Source organism: Sturnira hondurensis, unplaced genomic scaffold (assembly GCF_014824575.4).
Source record: "Sturnira hondurensis isolate 20B ecotype Veracruz unplaced genomic scaffold, ASM1482457v3 Scaffold0019433, whole genome shotgun sequence".
Lineage (NCBI taxonomy): Eukaryota > Metazoa > Chordata > Mammalia > Chiroptera > Phyllostomidae > Sturnira > Sturnira hondurensis.
In genome coordinates, this window is record NW_028092064.1 from 1518369 (window position 1) to 1532799 (window position 14431).

Sequence of the window (14431 nt, forward strand, 5' to 3'; positions counted from 1 at the left end):
ACTGAAAAAGTATTTGAAAAAAATTATTAAAGATTTTATTTCTTTGTCTTTAGAGAGAGGGGAAAGGCAGAAGAGACGTGATGTGCAAGAGAAACAGTGATCGGCTGCCTCTCTCACTCCACCCAACGGGGACCTGGCCCATAACCTAGGCATGTGCCCAGACTGGCAACTGCACTGGCGACCTTTCGGTTGGTAGGTCAGCACTCAATCCATTGAGCTACACCATCTAGGTTGAAAAAGTACTTCTTAATTTCAAAATATACTATAAAGCTATAGCAATCAAAGCATTGTGGTAGTGGCATATAGACCAATGAAACACATTTAAAATTCCAGAAATAAACCCATGTATTCATGGTGAATTGATTTTAGATAATGTCTTTCATTCAATGGAGAAAGAATGGTATTTTCAACAAATGGTGCTGGGACAAAAGAACACCCACATTCAAGAGAATGAAATTTAACCCTTTGCCTAACAACCTAATCTGAGTGCTAAAACTATATAACGGAGCATGTGAGATCTTGCTTCCTGTATGTCATGAATTTGGCTCAAATAAACTCATAAGATTAAAATAACAACTCTTAGAAAATATAGAGGTAAATGTTCATGACATTGGATTTGGCAATGAATTCTCAGCTATGACCCAAAAGCAGAAGCAGAAATGAAAAAACTTACAAGTTGAACTTTATCAAAATTAAAAACTTTGGTGTACACCAAAGGACACTATCAGAATGAAAAGGCAACCTACAAGTTGGATAAAATATTTACAAATCATGTAACTCATAAGGGACCCTAACCTGTAATATATGTTGAACTTTTTTTCTTTTATAATTCAGTAATAAAAGAAAACCCAGTTAAAAAACGGACAAGGGACTTAAATAGACATTTTCCCCAAAATATACAAATGGTTAACAAGCAAATGAAAAGTTGTGTAACAAGATTACTCACCACAGATACAGAAATCAAAACCATGTTAAGGTGCCACTTCATGGACATTAGGACTGGAAAATCACTAAGGGGACCAAAAGGTAATGTTTAAAAAAAAATTACATTTTTTTTAAAAAGAGGAGGGCATGAGGTGCCCAATATAGATCTTCTGTTGAAGAAGTAAGGGTGGACAAGTTTAGGAGTTCAGGCAAGAAGATTAAAGAGGGCACGATCTCAGACCAGTGGAATACAGGCTATTTGCATATAGATAGGTGACAAGTTAACTGGCTACTAGCCTCCAAAGCAATACACACTTTCTTGATAGCCTGGCCAAGAGGGAGGCATAGGAAAACATGCTTTGCCTCTGTGCACAACTACAGAAAAAATTACAAGTATATTACAAAACAAATTTTACCCAGATTCATCAAAAGATCCAGCTGTATAGAAAAGTCTGACAACTCAGGATTTAAAAAAGCCACATTCTTCCAGACAGGCACCTTTTCTATAACAGAACATGCTACTAAAAAAGGAGGTCAAAGTAGCTCTATCTAATACACAGAAATGAACACAGGGAGGCTTGCAAAATGAGACAAAGAAATATGGCCCAAATGAAAGAACAGAACTCCAGGAAAAGAACTTAAGGAAATGGAGATAAGCAACCTATCAAATGCAGAATTCAAAACATTGCTTATCAGGATGCTAAAAAAAAAAAATCACTGGGTACTGCAACAGCACAAAAAAGACCCAGGCAGAAATGAAGGTTGCATTAAGTGAAATAAAGAAAAATCCACAGGGAACCAACAGCAGAGGAGATGAAGCCAAGATTCAAATTGTTTTGGAACACAGGGCAAAAAAAAAGCATTGAATCACAACAGCAAGGAAAAAATAAATAAATAAATAAAAAAGACAAGAACAGAGTAAGGAGCCTCCAGGACATCTCCAAATGTACTAACATCTGATTCATAGGGATGCCAGGAGAAGAAGAGCAAGAAACCAAAAACTTATTTGATAAAATAAATTAAGAAAACTTTCCTAATTTGGTAAAGAAAATAGACATACAACTCTAGAAAGCACAGAGTCCCAAACAACTTGGATCCAAAGAGGACCACACCAAGACACATCATAATTAAAATGCCAAAAGATAACGCTAGAGAATCTTGAAAGCAGCAACAGAAAAGCAGAGTTACCTACAGAGGAGTTTCTGTAAGACTGCCAGCTGATTTCTCTAGACAAAGAAACTTTGTCTAGAAGGGACTGGTAAGAAGTATTCAAAGCAATGAAGGAATTCTGGCCAAGATGGAGGTGTAGGTAGATATACTTCGCCTCCTCTCATAACCAAAAGGAAGACAACAAATTAAAAACAACAACAACAACCCAGAACTGCCAGAAAATTGAACTGTATGGAATTCCAACAACCAAGGAGTTAAACATCCATTCAAACTGGTAGGAGGGACAGAGAAGACACCCAGGAAGGCAGCAGCTGGAGGACCAGGTAGGCAAGGTGGCAGCTAGCGGTCCAACATTTGTGTGCAGATAAACCAGGAGGAAACTGGGGAGTGAGACAGACTGCTCAAGCCAGGGTTCCAGTGTGAGAAAAGAAAGCCTCAAAACCGCTGGCTGTAAAAATTTGTGGGGGTTGCCGAGGTGAGAAACTCCCAGCTTCACAGGAGAGTTTGTTAGAGACCCACACAGAGGGTTCCAGAATATATACAAACCACCCCTCACCCAGAAATCAGCACCAGAAGGGACTATTCTGCTTGCGGGTAGTGGAGAAGTGACTGAAAGCCCGTGAGAGCTGAGCAAGTGGCATTGTTTCCTCTTGAACCACTACCCCACATACAGTGCCACAAGATGGCAATGTGGATCGCCCCACCCTGGTGAATACCTAAGCCCCCACACCTTACTACCCAATAGGCATGCTGAGACAAAGAAATCAGGCCCAAATGAAATAACAGATCAAAGCTCCAAAAATAGACCTAATCAATGAAGAGAGTGCCAACTTATCAGATGCGTAGTTCAAAACACTGGTAATCAGGATGCTCGCAGAAATGGTTGAGTATGGTTGGAAAATAGAGGAAAAAGTAATGGCTGTGCAAAGGGAAATAAAAAAAAAACACCCCACAAAACACATAGGAAACAAACAGTGAAGAGAGAGAAACTGGGACTCAAATCAATGATCTGGAGCAGAAGGAAGAAGTAAACATTTAGCCAGAACAGAATGGAGAAAGAATTCAAAAAAATGAGGAGAGGCTTAGGAACCTCCAGGACAACCTTAAACATTCCAACATCCGAATCACAGGGGTGCCAGAATAAGAGGAAGAGCAAGAAATAAAAGTTACTTGAAAAAATAATGAAGGAAAACTTTCCCAATCTGGAAAGGAACTAGACTTCCAGGAAGTCCAGGAAGCTCAGAGAGTCCCAAAGAAATTGGACCCAAGGAAGCACACACCAAGACACATCATAATTACATTAGCTAAGATTAAAGATAATGAGAGAATCTTAAAAGCAGCAAGAGAAAAGGAGACAATTACCTACAAAGGAGTTCTAGTTAACACTATTAGCTGATTTCTCAAAAGAAACCTTGCAGGCAAGACCAGCCTGGTTAGAAGTATTCAAGGTCATGAAAAGCAAGGACCTACATCCAAGATTGCTCTATCCAGCAAAGCTTTCATTTAGAATGGAAGGGCAGATAAAGTGCTTCCCAGATAAGGTCAAATTAAAGGAGTTCATCTTCACTAACCCTTCTTATATAAAATGTTAAAAAAACTTGTATCTAAGAAAAAGATGATCAAAACGATGAACAGTAAAATGGCAACTCACAACTATCAACAACTGAACCTAAAAAACAAAAACAAACTAAGCAAACAACTAGAATAGGAACAGACTCACAGAAATGGAGATTGCATGGAGGGTTATCAGTGGGGGAGGTGGAGGGGAGAGAATGGGGGAAAAGGTGCAGAGATTAGTAAGCACAATTGGCAGGTACACAACGGACAAGAGAGGATGTTAAGAACAGTACAGGAAATGGGAATAGCTGAGGAACTTATATGCATGACCCATGGACATGAACTGGAATGCTGGGGGGAATGGCAGTACTGGGCAGAGGGGGGCAAAGGAAGAAATTCTGGGACCATTATTACAGCATAATCAATAAAATACATTAAAAAAGAAAAAATAAAAAATATATAACAAAAAAGGGAAAATCACTAATGTCTGTATGTCTGTGTACATTCAGAGATATTGGAACTCTTGTACATTGCTGTGGGGTAATGTAGTATGAGTTCAGTTACTGGGGAAAATTTTGGCAGTTCCTCAAAAAGTTAAGCACAGAATTATCATATGACCTAGCAATTTTACCCTTATGTACCCCAAAGAACAAAAACAAGTACTCAATATGAATATACTCATATGCATATTCATACCAGTACTATTTTTAATAGCCAAATGGATTAAAATACAAATGTCCATCAATGGATGAATGGATAAACAATCTGTGGCATATATAATGAACTATTACTAAGCTATAAAATGAAATTAAATGCTGATACATGCTATAGCATGGATAATAAACTTTGAAGACACTGTGCTAAGTAAAGGAAGCTGGACATAAGTTCACATATTCATGGTTCCAGAATAGGTAAATCCACAGAGACAGAAAGCAGATTTATGGTTCCCAGAATCTGGGGTACGAGGGTGATGGGCAAAGACTGCTTAATGGTCCAAGGCCTTCTGCTGAGCTGACGAGAATGTTATGTAACTAGAGAGGTGGTGGCTGCACACTGTGAATGTACTAAATGCTACAGAGCTGTGTTCCCTAAAATGGTTAATTTTATACATCACTTCAGTAATAATAATAGTAACAATAAAAATGTTTTAAGATAAATTTTTAAAAAATGTTACGGGAGATTGACTATACCTTTTCTTTCTTTCCTTTTTTTGCCTTCTCAGGCGGTGGCATTTTGGGAGCTGGAGGTGGCGTTGGGGGAGCAGGAGGAGGAGGTGGCGGCGGCGGTTCTGTAACAGCAGTGGCAGGCAGAGCACCTCGGGCCTGGACAGGGTGTAGTGTGGGAGCAGTCACTGTCATTGGGACAGAGCACTCAGCATAACTCATAATTGCAGAAGCTGATGCCAGTCCTAGGTAATTTGACTGCAGGCCTATTCCTCTGGCCTGATGACCCATTCCTGTTGCCGGATGGCTAACTGGTATTGCCTGGGGTCCAATCCCTACAGACTGTTGTCCAGTCCCTGTTGTCTGGTGACCTAACACAGAAAACATAAAACGACACTTTATGATAAATTCTAAAACAAGACAGAAAAGGGAATTGAGGAACTTATAGATCACCTACAAAATGATTCTAATATATCTTCCTCAAAAAATATGGCCACATTTTCTAGTAGCAAAATATTTATTTAAAGAAAGATTTTACTTATGTATTTTTAGAGCGAGGAGAAGGGAGGGAGAAGGAGAACGGAGAGAAACATTCATTGGTTGCCTCTAATATGCCCCCAACCTGGGGCCCTGACCCGTAACGCAGTCAGGTTCCCTAACTGGGAATTGAAGCTACCACCTTTTGGTGTGGTTCACAGGCTGGCATTCAATCCACTGAGCCACTCCAGCCAAGGCACACTATATATATATTTAATTTTACTTCTTTATTTTTAGAGCATGAAGAAGGGAGAAAGAAAGGGAGAGAAACCTGCAACCTAGGCATGTGCCTTCACCGGGAACAGAACTGGTGATCTGCAGCTTTATAGGACAATGCCCAACCAACTGAGCCACAATGGTCAGGTCTAGTAGCAAAATACGAATTTCTGAGTACTTTAAAATACTTTAGCATTAAAGTACTTAAACATCAAAACCACTGTTATGTAAATACAATGAAGACAATCTGGAAGGATACGTGCCAAATTGCTAATAGTAACCCAAGTGTTTAGCAAGTGAAAACAAACGTATACAAACTGCCCATGCAATGAGAAGCTTTTAATACTAATTGATGACATATAATTCTGTAAACAAAGATATAGTATATTGAGGTAAACATTTTAATCACAATGCTTACCTGTAGCTATAGGTGACTGGCTGTAGAGGACCGGAGAACTACCAATGGTAGCTGATCTCTGAACTACTGCAGTACTAATTTCTGTAGCTTTTCTCTTTACTGCTTTAGTGGAAGGAGAACTAGAGACGGTAGAATCAACTGAACTCTGAAACACAAAAGAGTCCATGGCTAAAGGACCTGGTTAAACATCCTCTTCTAAAATAAAACATGGTATCAATCATACCCTGGTCCTTTAAAACTCTTTAGGATGCCAAAGAGCCTCTCTCACCTGACTGGTCACAACGGTGGTTTGTGTAGAAGGTTTCAGGGGAGTATCCTCCTCTGTTCCTGGGGCAGGAGGCTCCTCACTTCCCTCATCCTCCATCTCTACCTCCTGGATCTCACCATCTTCCACAGGAGGAGGGGGAGGAGGCGGAGGCGGCGGCGGCGGAGATTCTGGGGGTGGAGGTGGGGGCGGTGGCATTTCCAAAGGTAATGGAGGTTGAAGTACAGGCACATTTGATTGAAGGAGGGTCCAAAATGGAGTAAGTGGCATGAGTGATGAAGATGAAACTTGACCAGAAAAGGACTCTTTACAAAGAGAACCTAAAAAAATGAGCAAGACTCAGATAAAAAGCAATACAAAAACTCCACGGCTTTTATTTACAGAAATGTGCAACTGACTGGAGAGACAAAAATCTGACCCCCAGATCTATTCTACATTGATGCCACTTAAGTACCAAATATTCAGTTCAAAAATGATGCTCACGGAAAGATAAATTTATGAACCTCAAAGTTAGAACTTACATACCCCAGCTGTTAAATACTAATCTTGTTCTTTGTGTCCAGATTTATAAATGAGTGAAACACATTAACCCAATGAGAAATTTAGTCTTCTGAACTTACACTCAGTTTCAAATACACCGACACGGCAAACACTCTGGGGTCTCTTTATTTTCAAAAAGTGATGAGGGCAGTGATGTGCACTTGCAGTGCTGATTCCATGTAGTTTTAGTGAGTTAGACAAGTAACTTGGGGATGACCCAGAGAAGTACTCATTCAAAACAGTCACAAATTCTATCTGTTTCAATTAATTTGGGTCGCTAAGCTTTAAAAACCCACTTGCAAGGTGCTATTGTCACCCTTAACATTTTTGTATGAATTACACTCATTTGCTAAATCACAGAGGGTAATTTTATTTATGGTAAGAAAAGGGTAATTTAGGAGAACAAATCTTCAAGGCAAATAATAACTAAGGCACATACACACAAGAGGTGTTTGAAGATGCACAGGATTTGAAACTGCTGTTGAAGTCTGAGTTAAAGTACAGCTGAAAAGCTGTAGGATCAGCTTTCCTCTAGTTTTCCAAAAATTCACAGTTAATTACTGTCTTTTCTCTAGTGGGAAAAGCTTTAAAGATTAGAGAAAACAGGATATACTTACTTGTAGCCTTCCCCATCCCTCTTTATCGTCAATAGGGAAGTTTCACAATATATGGGACTATTAGATATATATCCCAGGAATGCTGAAGGGTATTTTCTCCCTAAAATTCATAGAATTTAGGAGTAGAAGACACATGAGAAATCATCTAGTTCAACTCTCTTATTTTAAAGGTAATGAAACCCAGGAGGAAATACGTAACTTGCCCAAGATTATACAGCTTAGTGGCCAGGTATGACTCCTAGTCTAGTGCTAGTTTACCAAGATTTCCCTGTGAAGTATCAGGAGTCCAAGAGCTTTAGAAATCTCAGTCAAATAAATCTCACTTCTTATGGAGATTCAGATGTAGTCACCTGTTAAATTTCACTGTCAAAAGCAGTGGATTAGGTAAGGGCTCTATTATAAAAGGCTCTGGGACAAGAATAAGACATTCTACCTTACTTTGCTCAAAATATACCACAATGGCACTCAACAAGGTAAAACCAAAGTGACCATGAACCACTTGGCTTTTGAAATAGCTTTACTTTTCATGACATGGAAAATCGATACATTATGTAAAAGAACCTGATTCACACGATTACTGCAGTTATTTTAAGGAGTTGTTTAGGGACTAAGGAAAAGAGCACTGAAAAATTCACCAGAAAATAGAAACACAATTTTTTAGCAAAGGCTTCAAATGTGTCATTATACTTTTATCTGGTTACACCTACCTATGAATGTACACACTGACTTTTAGACAAACAAAAGATTGGGTATGGCCAAGCAATCTACTACATTACATAAAAGTGTACCAAGCTTACATCAGAACTAAGGCAATAAACATTGAGGCTTAGTATCAAACTAAACTCCCTTCTGATAAACCAACTACAACATATGGTAGGTAAGTGAAAATGTCAGATTTTATGTATTGGCAGATTTTTCATTTAGAAGCATAATGCAATGCCAATAAGTTTTGGTGTGTTCACCAAATGATGGTGATATGCTGCTGTGCAGAGAAAGTCAAGGAAACACAGGTTCCGGATTAATAATGTGGTTTACAACCTCCAACAAAGCGAATCAGAATTAAACTTTGTGTAAATATAAAATGAACCACACTTGATAAATTTAGCAGCAAACAAGGAACACTTTTAGAATATTTGAATCCCAAATGACATTTACCCAAAACAAAAGCTGTGTCTTAATATTTATAATGATCTCCTTAAGCTTAAATATGAAGAATTTCCAAGAAATCCTAGTTTGAATATCCACGGATGTCATACTATATGATGCTTTTCTTCATTTCTAAATTTAACCCAGTTGTTTTATTTTGCCATTAAAGAATACACTTAAGTATGAAGTGCAAGGAGAGATTATAATGGTACATACACAGCTTTCATTATATGCTAACGGATTTAGAAAACTACAAACTTAAAGACAAAATAGTACGGGATGCAAATTTTGAGGGCTTCAAGAGCATGTCTTTTTTTAAAAAAGATTTTATTTTTATTTATTTTTAGAGAGAGAAGGGAGGGAGAAAGATAGGGAGAGAAACATCAATGAGTAGTTGCCTCTCACACACCCCCCACTGGGGACCCGGCCTGCAACCCAGGCACATGCCCTGACTGGGAATCGAACTTGCGACCCCCCAGTTTGCAGCCCATGCTCAATCCACTGAGCCACACCAGCCAGCAAGAGCATGTCTTTTTAACGTATCTTTATTTCTATTTACAAGCAGGCTCCCTTTATTTCCCTATATCCCCACAAAGAGAAAATTGTATAGTATTTTGAGCCAAGAGGCCTGGTTAGAAAATTCAAGCAAGAACTTTTATAAATAATACATCCTCAGAGACTTTTTTTTAAGCAGCTATATTTGAAATAAGTGACACAACCCAGTAACACAGACATACTGGGTATCTTGAAATATCACTCATATTTAGAGACATGTTAAATTCAAACATTAAATAATAAACAAGGGCTAAAAATAAAGAGAACCCGGGACTTCCTTGCCCCCAAAAGTACAGTAATTTTTCTTCTCTGAAAGATTATTTTAACCACTGCTAAACTAACAAAGAGCACACGCTGCGTGCATTATAAACTTTCTTTACAGGCTTAGAATAGTAGTAATCAGTATTGCTTTTAAATCCCAAAGACCTGAGCGCACATTTGGATTTTACTTATATCAAGTTTATCATGTGACTTCAGTGGTTCTCAATAAAGAGGCTGAAAAAATATAGGCTGGTTTAGCAGTGGCTTTTTCCCAAAGCATAATTACTTTTATTTTAATCAGACAGGAGTTTCTCAAGGTCTTCCTGTTACCAGACAGAACCAACAGGGTGTGTCATCTGACCACAGAAAACAGTTGGTAATTCTAGACTCTCCAGCTTTGGAACACACAAAAAGACATCAGACTGGTCAGGAGTGGAACCACCTACCCAGAACCACCATTAAGCCTCTGAAGTTCACTAACTACTACAACATAAATAATAAACCCGATTTACTGGAATACCTATCATGCTACTAAAAGAAAGGGGGGAAAGTAATCAAAAGCAAACCTCTTTGTGAAAATGGTAAGTAAAATACCCTGTAACTTGAGAAAATGTATTTCTGAAAAAGAATGAAACTCCCTTTTGCTATGTTCTAATATGATCACTGCAGTCATATGGGGCTTTTTATTTAGAGTGCTCTGATAATGACTCATAGGCCATTTAAGAAGTTAAAATCATTACCACTTTCATTTGGTGCTGCATCATCAGAACTTTTCTACTGGGACTAGGGAGCCTACAGAGCACAAAGCACCATTTCTGATAAGAAATACAAAAGAATTCAGCTCTTTCCTCCCTATCTTACCAATAGATTCCATGTCTTTTTATCTTCAAAGGTTTACTTCTTTAGAAATGATTCCAGACTCTTACATTCATATGCCATCATTTTAACAAATATTAATATAGCTACCAGTTCTCTTGGATCAAAAGGCTGTAATCAGTTTTGACTATGCTTCATTATTCACTTATTTTTGTCATCCTAAGATGGACTTAGAGGGGAAAAAATGTGTTATCTTTTTCCATTATGAGGAAATCAAGCCACGACTCTTAATAAGAGCTACCAGATTCTCAGAGTAACTGAGGAGTTAGTTATGAACATCCCTCCCCGTGTCCCCTGAACATACAGCAGGTTCTTGCGTAACGTTTTGTTGTAATGTCAGTAAGATGAATGAGATGACACAAGAACCTAACTCCTATTTGTATCAATGAGTCTACAGTAGAATTGGTTTCATTACACATTGTTTTGTGCAGTCACAGATCCTATCGAAGAGGTAAGTGAGAATTTACTGTTTAGAACTAAACTGAAGAGCTCCAAGAGCACTTTAAATGAAGAACCATTCTGCTTTATAGAAAAAACACTGTTGACTATTTGCAGTAGTAAATTACTTTGCCCCTCTGCAACAAGCACAGTCCTAGATTCACAGCACTTCTGTAGATCATCTGATTTGAAACAACCACACTTCTTTTAGGACTTCTTGTAATGAACTTGAAAAACAAGGCTGCACTGGAGTTCTACAGAAAGGTGCAACAAATCTCACATTATTATTACTCCACATAGATTTTCACAATTTAACCATACAGTTCCTTAGCATTAATTACCATTTCTGTTATTAGAAATCCACAGCTTTGTCTGCGATATGAGAGAGTGGTTATAGGACACTCTTTTAAAGTCAAGTCACACTGGCTCATCATTTCATTTTTTCTCAATAGTATGCTAATTTTCAACCCGTTATTGCCTTTGTTTCCTTAAGTATAACTTCTGCATTCATTCTTTAGGTTAAGCCACTTTCTTTCTTTCTTTTTTTAGAACAAAAGGGGGAGGAGAGAGAGTTTTATTTATGCATTCATTGCCTACTTCCTATATGTGCCCCGACCAGGATCCAATCTGCAACCTTGGTGTATTGGGACAATGCTCTAACCACCTGGCCAGGGCTAAAGCCACTATTTTTTAATTAGAAATTTATGTTGTGATTTATGACCTGGCTGGTGTGGCGCTCAGGGATTGAGTGCCAGCCTGCGACTGAAAGGTCACTGGTTCTATTCCCAGTCGGGGTACACGCCTAGGTTGCAGGCCAGGTTACCGGTTGGGGCATGCAAGAGGCAACTGAAAGATTTTCTTTTGCACACTGATGTTTCTCTCTCTTTCTCCCCTCTCTAAAAATAAATAAAATATATAATAGAAAATTATGTTATGATTTAAATTATTTCCTTCTTTTACAATCTCAATACAATTTTTCTCTAAAGTCACTTCTCTCCAATTAATACAGGGTAAATTATCCCACCTGAGGAATTCTCGGAGGATTCTGTAGAATTTGAATCAGTGCCAGTTTTGTCTTTCAATGTCTGTTTAGGAAGATTCTGGTCTCTACTTTCTTGTGCTTGGCTTTCTTCCTCCTCCTCCTCACCATCTGGGAACTCCCACTGAGACTCGCCCGATTGTTCGTTTACATAGAAATATCGTCTATGATCCCTAAATTACAAGAAAGAAAAAACATGTTTTAAGACCCATTCTCCCACAAAGACACTTCCATTTGGTCCTGTCCCAGGACAGCAGTCTGCTCTCACAGGGACGAACCTCTTCTTAACGGACTGCTATTCACAAAGGCAACAAAGAGCTTTGACATTTGAGAATGGAGAACCAGGGATAATTCAAAGCTATTTGCACTGCCAGCAGCTCTGTGAATACAGCCCTGAGCCCTCTCACACCAACAGATGACTTAGAAAACACCTCTCATATATATTTTTTTTTTGCCAATGCTTAACAGGATTTCAAGTGTCATTAACAGAGGGACTCAGTTTCCTAGAACACTAATTTCCCTTCCAAAGAAGAGAACAACGAAGTATGCGGAAGGTGACTCTTCCCCTCTTGGACCGTGGAATTCACATTTCATACTCTTGATACCAAACACAGTGAAAGCTAAAGAGAGGGAGAGGATCTGGGAGCTGAAAAATAAAAGAGCAAAGATTTCAAATAACGAAAAAAAAATCAAGAAAAGTCAAATATAAAAAGAAATGTTTTCATCTGACCTGCTGGCAGAAGATAGTAATCTTGTTCTTCATTCACATCTTCAGCCACGAAGCTTTCCTTAACTTCACCGAGGTTAATCAGGAGTAGTTGCTTCCAGAGGTCCTGTAAAGCGCACAGAGCTCTCGCATGCGCTTAACCCCCAAGCCCGCCCTACTCCGTGCAACACTCTGGAGAGTAAAACCAGCTTTGTCCGATCTTGGAAAAAAATCCGTTACATGGAACACTTTAAACATTGTTTTTTGTTTCTCCAACGCGTGGCTGGCCCAAACTCTGTGAGTGTTTGCGGTGCTTTGCCTGCCCAGCACCGCTGACTGCAGCTGCTCTCAGTCTCCAGACAGGCTGTCATGTTGTCAGGTGGTGGTGATCACAAATCATGTCTGAGATGTCAAAGGTGAAAGGTGAAAAGGGGAGAAGAGTGCGTACCTGTCCCAGTGGCAGGACCAGCCTTTAGGAGTGGCGTTTATTTCATACTGTTTTAGTTGTTCTGCTGCATCCTGAAGTTTTCGTTTAAGGTAGTTTCCATTAAGAGCCCCTTCCCGCCAGTCTGCAATCCGAGTCTAGAATCAACAAACAACAGTAAGTTCTAGAGACTCACTACATCAGGAGGTAGAAGTAAGAAGGATGTAAGTCCTCCAGTCGACGACTGTACTGCTACACTGCAGCAGGAGTGGACCAAAGAGGAACAGAACTCCCATCTCAATTTCATAAAAAATGAGCCTGGACCCCGGTACATTTTACACTGCCAACTCTCCAGTATCTGAAAATGAGCAGCAGTTTTAGTTTCCCCCTTTAGACTATATTATTTCCCTAGTAATTTTGCCTTCCATTTGGGCAGATAGTTCATTCAGGTCAGTAATGTTACTAATCAAAATTAAAAGTTCAGTTCTAAGGAAAACAAGTCAGCTTCCTACAGGAAGCTGGTTACAAACAGGACTCAGAAACTTTCTTAGATTTCTTATAATTGAGCACACATAAAGTACTTTCGACATTATGTGGCCTCATCTGATCATTATGAATAGAATTTTAACTTATTAGGAAAAAAACCCTGTATTAAAATATATGCCTTGCTCTGGCTGGTGTGGCTCAGTGAACTGAGCACTGGCCTGCAAACCAAAAGATTGTCAGTTAGATTCCTAGTCAGGTCCCCAGCTGGGTGGGGTGGGAGAGGCAGCCAAGCAATGTTTCTTTCTCTCACCACCCTTCTCTCTGAAAATAAATAAATAAAATCTTAAAAATATATATGCCTTTTCAGCTGTACACTTGAAATTTAGGTTATTAACCAATGTTACCATATTAAAATAAAATACATATGCCCACTGGAAGTGGTAAGTATAAGTATCATCGTTATACACATATGTATACCTCTCAGTATTTATCTTAATATTTTGCTTTGGCTAATACAGTTTTATTTCCTGGGTAAGCAGTTAAAATATACATCAAGGCTAAACATTTGAATTTAGGATTAAAACATAACAAGACATTCAACATTTCATTTAAACACTGACTATTCCAAAAATGGCTAAATTACCTCAGTCTGTAAAAGCAGCACATGAAAGTTGGAGATGGACAGTCTATTAATGCCTAAAAATTCAAATTTACTTGTCAGGGTATTTGCTAGTTCTCCAATCTGAAACTGAAATGCAGGAAAGAAAAGTTAAAATAAAAATGGAATCAGCAATATTTTCTATATTAAGTAAAATGGACCTGCTTATAAATTATATAACCTTGCCCTGGCTGAACCAAAAGGTCGCTGGTTTGACTCACAGTCCCCAGTAGGGGGCACGTGAGTGGCAACCACACATTGATGTTTCTCTCGCTTTCTTCCTCCCTTTCCATCTGTTTAAAAATAAATAAAATCTTAAAGAGTTATATAATTTTTCTCAAATAGCTGCATCCAGTTATGTAGAATATAAAATCATAACTTATAGCAAAATAATTCATATAAGGTGGAGAAATTAAAGCCTTATCTACTTGAACA

General features: G+C 38.6%; 1 protein-coding gene across 1 annotated transcript in view; it reads right to left on the reverse strand.

Moving 5' to 3' along the window:
• Nucleotides 1–14431, reverse strand: part of FNBP4 (formin binding protein 4) — a 41184-nt gene that overhangs the window by 11261 nt on the left and 15492 nt on the right. Inside the window, exons 10-15 of the mRNA XM_037028004.1 lie at nt 13982–14086; nt 12877–13010; nt 11708–11895; nt 6254–6570; nt 5986–6130; nt 4842–5185 (exon numbers count right to left, since the gene is read on the reverse strand). Coding sequence (XP_036883899.1) covers nt 4842–5185; nt 5986–6130; nt 6254–6570; nt 11708–11895; nt 12877–13010; nt 13982–14086 — 1233 coding nt within the window. The remainder of the gene's footprint in view (nt 1–4841; nt 5186–5985; nt 6131–6253; nt 6571–11707; nt 11896–12876; nt 13011–13981; nt 14087–14431) is intronic.